At 36.5% G+C, this 10,902-nt stretch overlaps 1 protein-coding gene across 1 annotated transcript; it reads left to right on the forward strand.

Moving 5' to 3' along the window:
* Window positions 1-277: 277 nt before the first annotated feature.
* On the forward strand, window positions 278-10,687 carry LOC117315857 (solute carrier family 23 member 2-like). The gene is made up of 13 exons (XM_033870262.1): window positions 278-283; window positions 1,085-1,222; window positions 2,199-2,356; window positions 3,660-3,754; window positions 4,616-4,689; window positions 4,946-5,127; window positions 5,881-6,001; window positions 6,497-6,653; window positions 7,222-7,475; window positions 7,957-8,086; window positions 8,286-8,429; window positions 8,830-8,925; window positions 10,119-10,687. Exons 1-13 carry the CDS (start codon window positions 278-280, stop codon window positions 10,343-10,345), a joined length of 1,782 nt encoding a protein of 593 aa, XP_033726153.1. The 3' UTR covers window positions 10,346-10,687.
* The last annotated feature ends 215 nt before the right edge of the window (window positions 10,688-10,902 follow it).

Genomic DNA, 10,902 nt, shown 5'->3' on the forward strand with positions numbered 1-10,902 from the left:
CCATAGCTATATACATGAAGAAATGCTAAGCAAAACCATATTGTACCAACATCTATTTACATTTGCTCCGCATTTCCCAATTGACACAATGCTAAGAGGCAGTTGCCACCATACGCCTATAACACCCAGTGCCTCAGGCTATAACACCCAGTGAGTCATGTGACATTAAAAAAGGCGGGGTTTTTTATGTTAGTTTAGTTTTTTCAAAGTTGACGAAAATGGTAAGATAATGTAAATATAAGAATTTAACAGTGGTTTTAATGTTGTTGTAATCGATATGGCAGTAAGATGTATGGTGGGCAAATGTAGCATGGGAACCCTAATCTTGCAGCCATATCGACTATACCAACATTAAAACCACCGTTCAATGCTTTAATAGGAGACCATTACTAGGATGGTGTATGTTGATGACCAGGGCAGTATGTGTTGATGATGTTTAGCTCTAGTTCTTAATTTATGGCCATACCTCTGTATATGTGACCGGTAAAGGTTCCACTGCCTTACTTTTATCAACCTTTTAATGCTCCAAATGTATACTACCATATCGCTGTACCTCTGATTGGTCATGGACCATAAACTTGCTTCTATCAACCTTGACCCACATAGCGTGTTATAGTATCTATATCTGAAAGTAGAACGGGCCATCATCAAATACGTAAGTACGTTATGTACTTTTGAATCACCAGCTATTATCATAAAGTATCGCTTTAATTTATTAATTCTATTACACTAAACCTAAAACCTTACTTGTTGCCCTTAAATCGATTATTAATGAGGAGTTCACCATCGTATTCTTTATAGATGGGTGCATTTTGGATCGCCATAACATCACTGATACAGGGTTTTAATTCGGGATTAATAAATCGAGTTAAGGGATAAAATATGGCTTTATTGTTATGCAATTATAGCCTTTAGCTGAGACTTGTACCTTGATATTTCGACATAAGAAAAATAATGTATAATATCATTTTTTTTTCAAATATATCAAATACGTATCAAATTTCTCTTTAAAACCTTTTATTTGTGAATTAGCACCGCTTATCTTGGGATCAATAACTCATTAAGGCTATGTTGAAAATTACAGTCTGAAATGCAAGTTCAAACAAACTCGGACGATGATCAGGAATCAACGCCAGAGGCGAAGCCAACACGTGCGCATCAGCTTATCTATGACGTAGAAGAATGGCCGCCAATTCCTATATCGATATCTGTAGCATTTCAGGTGAGAGTCAATATGAGGCTATCGTTTTATTTGTAGTTTTATGTAGAGGGATTAAAGACAATTTGTATTGTTTTATTTTCTAGGGTTTAAATGACACGTTTTTAATTCCGAAGTTTTCTGTTTTGTCGAGTTGGTTTTTCTTGTAATTCACACCATTGCATTAATCTGAATTATTTTATATTGATCATGGCATATCTGCAATATTGAACTAGATTCTTTCGTTCAGACCTTTCTGACGTTGCAGTTCTCAATGAGTTTATCTTTCGGTACAGACCTCTCTGATGTTGCAGTTCTCGCTGAATTTATCTTTCGGTACAGACCTCTCTGAGGTTGCAGTTCTCGATGAATTTATCTTTCGGTACATACCTCTTTGAGGTTGCAGTTCTCGATGAATTTATCTTTCGGTACAGACCTCTCTGACGTTGCAGTTCTTAATGAGTTTATCTTTCGGTACAGACCTCTCTGAGGTTGCAGTTCTCGCTGAATTTATCTTTCGGTACAGACCTCTCTGATGTTGCAGTTATCGCTGAATTTATCTTTCGGTACAGACCTGTCTGATGTTGCAGTTCTCGCTGAATTTATCTTTCGGTACAGACCTCTCTGATGTTGCAGTTCTCGCTGAATTTATCTGTCGGTACAGACCTCTCTGACGTTGCAGTTCTCGCTGAATTTATCTTTCGGTACAGACCTCTCTGACGTTGCAGTTCTCGCTGAATTTATCTTTCGGTACATACCTCTCTGAGGTTGCAGTTCTCGCTGAATTTATCTTTCGGTACATACCTCTCTGAGGTTGCAGTTCTCGCTGAATTTATTTTTCGGTACATACCTCTCTGAGGTTGCAGTTCTCGCTGAATTTATCTTTCGGTACAGACATCTCTGAGGTTGCAGTTCTCGCTGAATTTATCTTTCGTCGCTGACCTCTCTGACGTTGCAATACTCGCTGAATGTATCTTTACTGACCACTCTGACGTTTCAGCACCTCCTTGGCTGTCTTGGAGGGATCGTAACACTAACGTACACTGTCAGCGACGCTGTTTGTCTCACCAACATTGACCCGATCCGTTCACAGATATTCTGCTCATCATTATTTATGATTGGACTTTCAACTGTTGTACAGAGTCTGATTGGAGTACGGTAAACAAAAATGATCCATTCACTCTGGTATATATTAATTTACAAGCTTCTAAAATGTTCATTAACTATAAAATTAACTTAAAATGACACAAAAGTGGGTGTTCGGGTGGCAGAGTGGTAACACTTTTACCTCGGCCGCCGGGTGTACGATTACCCGATCGGATATGAAAAGGGGGTCCCCTGCCCAACCACGTGGGTTTTTTCCTGGTACTCCGGTTTCCTCCCACAGTAAGGCCCCTCACGCGCCTCCATATTGACAAACAGGTGCGAATAACATCAGTTAATATAACTTGTTGCGCAATTGTTGTGACATCATCATTATAGGTGTACATTTTTAGGATGCTACTATAGCATGTTTCAAAATAACCTTACATAGAGTGAAAAATCTGACAAGTGTATATACCCCTGTGCGATGCTATAATGTCATACACGATGCCATGAAAATTCATTTGGTTTTCAAATTGCATTGTCTATTGCTTTCATTAAAGGCCTGATAAAAGGAAGCAGTTCATGTACCATTTGTACGAGGTTAATTTCCCTTCATCAGCCCATGCAAGCAACAAAACTGACAATCCATCCTTATATTTACGTTACCAGACATTAAAACAGGCTTGCCATCAGATTGCAAAAATTAGTGGAAACAATATGACATAAAAGTGTCCTTTTGTAACAGTATTCTACTTATCGTACATTTTTATTATTTTGATGCTGATAAACATAAATGTTACACAAATAACAAAATGATGGTGCATTCAAGTCTGAGGCGGTACAAAATTAGATCGCTAATACAAACAATGACTGTATTCATACGCCGGCAGGAAAGTGATTCTAGTGTCAGAACAGAAGCACGCGACCAAAATTCTTCATCGAGAAATAAAGTGAATTGATATTACTTGTTTCATTGAGGCAGGCTATATTGAATATCATCTATTTATCTCATTTCCTACTTAATTCATACTCATTATTTAACTTTTTGAAAAAGTGAATAAAGAAAAACATGTAAAGGGATTACTTTTATGCCTGATGCAGTCAACCAAACAGTCGTTAGATTGAATATCATTTATTCATACTATTATCCTATTTACATCACAATTGTATTCATCATTCAAATTTTTGGAGGAGATCGGAAAAGGGATTATTTCAAATTTCCATGTCTTATTAATTCAACCAAAAAGTCATTAAATTGTATTTTCAATAATTGTGATATAACTATTAATGGATAATTCACTTGTTCAGTAGTTGATCTTATATCACTGTTTTTAGATTAATCTCGTTTTAATTATGTTTTGTGTTGAATTTCCAGGTTACCCGTGTTTCAAGGTCCATCATTCACCTTCCTGCCTCCAATCATAGCCATGAAAACCAGTGGGGAGTGGCTATGTCCAGAGCCCATTCAAGGTACTGTACTGTGTAGTCGTTGTAGTTCTCTGACCTCTCTGACGTTGCAGTATTCGCTGAATTTATCTTTACTGACCATTCTGACGTTGCATCATTTACTTAATGTATCTTTTCGGAATTATATGCCAAAATGACACAAGCTGCTTTATTATAACATTGATTATCTTTTTCAGTCATGCTCTTCATCAATTTCCACGCTACATACAGTTTTGCTTTTTCATTATAAATGTTGACCTTTCTTTCTTCAGGAAATGTGTAAAGAAATTATCGTAGACATTATCATCTCATTTGACAATATTCTATTTCCAGTACCCGATATGAAATCTGAGGTTTTCAATACTTGTGGATATGCCTAGTGGTTATATTTTCACCAAACCAGTACTCACGTTGAGAAAATAACGCATGCTAGCTTTGACCTTGATTTAGGGGGTGTCGTCTAAAAACAGAAGACGCATACAACCCTGAAACACATGGTCGTATTCTCGTTGAGATTTATATAATGATCAAATGAATATTTGATGTTCGTGATTTAAACTCGCTATTTTTTTATCTATTTATTTATTTATATTTCAGTTCATTTTATCATTTTATTTCTTAATTTTTTGTTTTGTTTGTTTGTTTTTTGTTTGTTTGTTTGTTTGTTGTTTTTTTGTTTGTTTGTTTGCTTTTGTTTGTTTGTTTTGGGGTTTTTTTGGGGGGGGGGGGGTTGTTGTTGTTGTTGTTGTTGTTTTTTTTTTTTTTAGTTAGTCTCTATTATTTGATAGGTGTGTAAGGGAAAAGATTGGGTCCTTTAGCTGTATATTACCTGGAAATAGTTCAATGGGTTCAGTTGCCTAGTATTGTGTAGATGTGTTGTTACAGGTAATAATATGACGGTCAACAGTACAACAAACACATCCAGTTACAATGAGTTGGTGTACTCAAGAATGAATCAAGTAAGTTAATTCACCGTCCAGTTACAATAATGTTTATTACAACATGTCAAGAATAAAGAAACTGAAAAAATACGACAAAATAAAATAATGATAAGTAAAAGTAAATAAAAAAAGATAAATAAATAGATAAATCGATAAGGAAGGTTTTCATTGCCTACTTTGATGAATATAAATTGAAACACTCGTTTTACATTCTGAATATTATGCAATGATTTCAATATATATCAGACACATCACGTGATCATGTTTGTTTCAGCTACAGGGGAGTCTCATGCTAGCGTCTATCATCGAGGTAGTGCTAGGAGGAACGGGTGCCGTGGGAATTTGTCTGCGATTCGTTGGGCCAATCACAAGCTCTGTGACAATTTTCCTTCTTGGATATTCTCTGTATCCCGTACCCATATCATACAGCAAAAGTTATTGGCCGGTTGCTTTAACGTAAGTTGTTTTCTTTCAACTTAAGTGTAATCCTCGTTTTCTTGTTGAAGTGACATCACGGAAACATATCTTTAACATTCCATGTCAACACTAAAAGCCTCTGTTTTACAATTAGCGGAAATCAAGAAATGGTGAATTCATGTTTTCCCCATTTGCTATATCACAAAGAATAAGATTCATAAAGTAAAGACTGTAAGTAAATAAATGACCAATCAATATTTTTGTCATCGCTTTTTTGTACCCGTGTCACTCATGTATAGATTCAGCAGTGTACTATTTTATTATAGACATATATTGTTTAGACAGAGAGAGCAAGAATGTATCGTTGTAAATCCATATCCTTCCCTGATTTCACTCTAAATCCATATCATCTCTGATTGGTATTTAAATCCGTAACCTTCTCTATTTGGTCTATAAATCCATGGCCTTCTCTGGTTGGCCTGTTATCAGTGACCTCTGATTGGTCTATTATTCTGTAACCTCCTCTGATTGGCCTGTAAATCCGTAGCCTTCTCTATTTAGTCTATAAATCCATGGCCTTCTCTGGTATGCCTGTTATCAGTGACCTCTGATTGGTCTATTATTCTGTAACCTTCTTTGATTGGCCTGTAAATCAGTAGCCTTCTCTATTTAGTCTGTAAATCCATGGCCTTCTCTGTTTGGCCTGTTATCAGTGACCTCTGATTGGTCTATTATTCTGTAACCTCCTCTAATTGGCCTGTAAATCCGTAACCCTCTCTGATTTGTCGACAGGAGTGCCTTTATTGTGATTGTCTGCGGTATTTACCTGGCCCATGTGCGGATTTCTCTACCCCGCTGTTGTAGGAGGCGAGGTGTCCCCTCTAAAGGATACTCAATCTGTGACGTATTCGCGGTAAATACAAATATATCCTCTATATCTCTAAATTTCAATCTCTCTTAACGTGATTATGTCAGCGCACTCATATCTATTGTTTAGAGGAACAGGGACGAATCTCCAACATATATTCTCTAATTCCTTCGTCTAAACATTAATGATTTAGCACATTCGCAATATTTGCACAATCAGTGGTATAATAGTTTAGCGGAATATTTTTAGCACGTAAGGCGCTAAAATAAAATTACTGCTAAATATCTAAGTTTTCAGTAGAATGTCTGTTTTTCAAGTAATCTACCTGGAATTTTTATACCGGAAATTCTCCTTCTGGATCAAGTGTAACAAGAGCGATAAGAAGAAAAAATGATCACTGTAGCTCCGTCTAATGAAATTGACTACCAACACAATTGCTATATTCCCTGCCTTGTGTAGAGCATGTTTGCATTAGTAGATTTTTCTGATGGTTTTTATCTTGATGACAAGCGAATTGATATTCATGTCCATTTTATCCAGATTCTGATCAGTATAATTATAACCTGGATCCTTTGTTTCGTGTTGACCCGAGCTGGCGTTCTCCCGGACGATCAGACGGAGCCGGCATACAAAGCACGGACAGACACGAGGACGGTTCTAATTGAAACAACACCCTGGTTCTTTTTCCCGTATCCGGGTGAGTCATGGTACGGTCCTCAAAATGAAACCCTGATTTTCTTTCCGCATACGGTTTAGTCATGTGATAATTCTCAAAACGACACCCGGATTTTCTTTCCACATCCGGTTAAGTCATGCGATAGTCTTCAAAACCACACCCTGATTATTTCTGAATCTGGTTTAGTCATTTGATTGTCCTCAAAACAACATATTGGTTCTTCTGTCCATCACCAGGCAAGTCACGTAAATGTAACACAGCATGTCCTGCTCCGTCTTTTCCTGTCTGCTTAGGTCATATGACACTTTTCAAAGTAACATATTCTTGGCTCCGCCCCCAATCTGCGAAATTCAAATGGCAATCCTCAAAAAACGCAATTGCTGGTGGTACTTCTCTTTATCCTGGGAAACCGAAATTCCTGTTAACTATATAACGGGAACTGGTACCAAGGCACACTGATATCGTATCATCTTTTATAGAAACTATAATGATCAACGCAAAGGCAATACATATTCATTAAACTTTCAATGGGCAATAATAACCAAGACTCAAATCTCTTGTTTGTACTGAAGTTTAGAGTTGTTTGCAGGTCAGTTTGGAGCCCCTGGTTTTAACATGGCTTTATTTATCGGATTCCTGTCCGTGGTCATATCATCAGCCATGGAGTCTGTTGGGGACTATTTTACCATAGGGAAGACCTGTGACGCATTTCCGGTTCCGTCGCACGCTGTTAACCGCGGCATTCTCATCGAAGGATTGATGAGTGTCCTCTCAGCATCTCTAGGAACTGGCCATGCCACTACTTCCTACACTACGAACGCAGCCGTGGTAGCCATTACAAAGGTGTATACTTTCACTAAAAAAACTCATGCCGTGTTGCCTTAAAATACCGTAACAGTTCGGCAGGTAGGGTGGTAGAGAGTTCAGTGATTTTCAGAGCATGATGCACGAACATTAACTTGCCAATATTTAAAACAAAAATCGCGGAAATCCGCGTTCAACATCCATTTACAAAGTCCTACATGATTTAAACACAATCTGTAAAGTCCCGGTCTGTTAAATTGTTATTGTATTCACAAATAAAGGGCAAAAAATAAATAATTTTGTCAACCTAAACATTTTTCAATAGTGCTGTTATTTGAACTGTTAGGTAGGAAGCATATGGTATACATACTAAAAAAGAAGCCACAGAACTAGCAGAAGGAGTCTGGATGTACTGCTCATTTGATATAAGGAGATAAAATGTTTTACATAAGGCTTTTTGGAGAATTTTGTTTGCTTTAAACTACATGACAACTCCTTTGTAGTATTCTTTCATTTGTAGGTAGGAAGTCGTTACGTTTTAGCCTTGGCGGGAGTAATGGGCATGGTGCTAGCGATATTTGGAAAGCTCGGAGCCGTTATGACGTCAATGCCAGATCCGATCATAGGAGGAATAACTCTTGTTAGTTTAGGTAAAATACAAACATCTACATGACCGTGACAAGTTAGAGGATCTTAATTTGTAATGAAGTACTGTATGAAGTAGACAAGTATAAAACAAATTAGAAAACTGAATCAGAAATTACATTAACATTATTATTATTACTATTCATCACTATTTTCAATGTTGAAGTTTTCAACTAAATCTCTTAAAGTACCTTATCTCTACAGGAATTGTGTTGTCGCTCGGAATCGCGGGTCTACGGGTGGTCGACATGACATCCTCCCGGAACATCTCAGTTGTTGGCATGTCAATATTTATACCAATAATAAGTTCCGAATGGCTCAACAGAAATCCTGGACAAATTCAAACAGGTAAGAAATTTCAGAATATACCTGAATCGTATTTGCTATTTATCAATGTAGACTGTTTTCCTCTGACCTTCTTTTCACCTTACAATGAAGCATACTTGGTTGCGTAACAATTGAGTATTAGATTTATATTATGTATATTATAATTACATAATCACCCTGTTGTCTAGTGAATTCGCCGATGTTTTTCTTCTGAATTATACTCTGGGCTATTTTTCATTGACATTGTCTTTCAGAAATCGATTATGACGTCATAATATGGACAACGGCGAAACGATAAACTCCATTTAATTTACTTTTCCAATATTTTGTCAAAATGTACGTTTTCTGGCTTATGTGATAAACAGTATCTTAAACTTTTTCCATTCCATATGAGGTTTTATGAAACATTTTACATTTCCAGGAAGTTACGAACTGGACAAGGTGATTGAGATCATTATAGGATTTCCAATGATATTAGGAATCATTATCGCCGTTTTTTTGGACAACACAATAAAGGGTATGTAACTCATCCATTATTATACAAAAGGAAATTATTCTCTTATCTTTACCTCAAGTCTAATCACACATAGGTAAATGACTTTTTGTTGCAACCTTAAGAATTATTCCAAATATAATTCCCGAGATTATCACATACAGTAATGACCTATCTGATCATTTTAACCCAGTATGACTAAACATCCCGAAATAGATGTCACCTCCAAAGTCTTACATTTTATGTTTGACCATGCCTATCACTTGGTAGCATCACATAGATCAGGATCGGGCCTCATTCTAGTTTACTTTTCAATTGTCGTTATGCAGTTTGCTTTCGATTGTATATATTTTGAGCTATACTTGATTGTTTGATTATCGATTAACTAGGCTTTATTTTTTCAATATATTTTTCGCCATTCTACATCCTTGCAGTGTTTTATTTTCTGGTTAGCTTATGTCCACTAAACAGAGTTTGGGAACATATTGTTTTTGCTCTGTTATGATGCTCTCATTATTCTTATTTCTTCCACCTGCCTTCGCCGACAATGTTTCCGAAATGTTTCTCGAAAACGGTCGGGCGGAATTCAACGAAACTTTACATGAATGTTCCGGTATGGTATATCGTAGTATTTTTGTTTTGCGATCGTTCGAAATTAAGATATGTCCGATTTTGATAGAAAAAAAATGGTGTATAGATGAAATATGACACAAAGAACAATATTTATTGCGACGTCAACTTCTTTATTTACAACTGCGGGGGGTAGTTTGGGGGAATATATGTAACAGTGCCCTTTACAATAAGTACTTGCTTGTTAAAGAAAACGTAGATAATGACATCGTGAGGTCTGCAGACAATCAAGTATCAAAGTATTAACTAAGAAAGCTGGAGGGAAGGAAATAGACAATGACAGTCTTGGAAAGAAAGCAAATTGTGTGGTCGTTACTTAGGAGGTATTGGCTACCTCAAATGTTGGGGGTTTTGTTTCGGACATCATCTGAAAAATTGCGTATTTGTTTGAATTCTGCACATGCCCATAACCCACAGGACAATGAATCATTGAAATCCTAGTCATTATTTCAGACATTCAACAATAAAATAATACTTGAGAGATAACACAGCCCTGTCGCTTGATTTTATATTTATTATTCAACGTTTGGCAATATTTGGGCTTTCATTTTTAATGTGTCCAAATAAGTTTGTATCGTCTTTTTCAGGAACTAAAAAAGAGCGGGGATTTGAACTTGTGACAGCTGATGTTACCACCGTTGTCAATGGAAACGATACTGGAACTACATCAAAGTCGAGTTTGACTATGGTGAATAAAGGGAGAGATATCTTTGATTTACCGTACATTAACCACTTGTGTAGAAACAATTCGTGCTTAAAATATCTACCTTTTATACAGACGAACTTACATACTAAGATTGACTTTGTCGCTTGAATAGTAAGTAATCCTTAAAGATTCTACTTGTTCGGCGCAGCGGTGACCGAGTGGTAGGGTGCTCCGACACTTTATCACTAGCCCTCCACCTCTGGGTTGAGAGTTCGAAATCTAACTGGGACAGTTGCCAGGTACTGACCGTAGGTCGGTGGTTTTTTTCTGCGGTTACTTTGAGTTCTCTCCATCTCCAAAACCTGGCACGCCCTTAAATGACCCTGGATGTTAATAGGACGTTAAACAAAATAAACCGACCCAACTCTTCTAAAACAAATTCTTACTATTTATTGAAAAGAAGAATAGTATACTACATATGCAAGCATATTTCTTATCTATAATTGTGTGTTTAATAGTCATAAAAACAATACTTATTGTCAAATATAGAAATATATATATATATATATATATATACTGAAACGAAAAAGAAACGCAACTTCAAATTGTAGGTTTAATAAAATAATACTTGTGAGCATTATGTTTAAATTTCATATGTAATAGTTAATATTGAATATTGATGTAACATCCTTTAAATGTTTAGAGATTTTTAAGAACAGGTCACT

This window comes from Pecten maximus, chromosome 17, assembly GCF_902652985.1.
Source record: "Pecten maximus chromosome 17, xPecMax1.1, whole genome shotgun sequence".
NCBI lineage: Eukaryota > Metazoa > Mollusca > Bivalvia > Pectinida > Pectinidae > Pecten > Pecten maximus.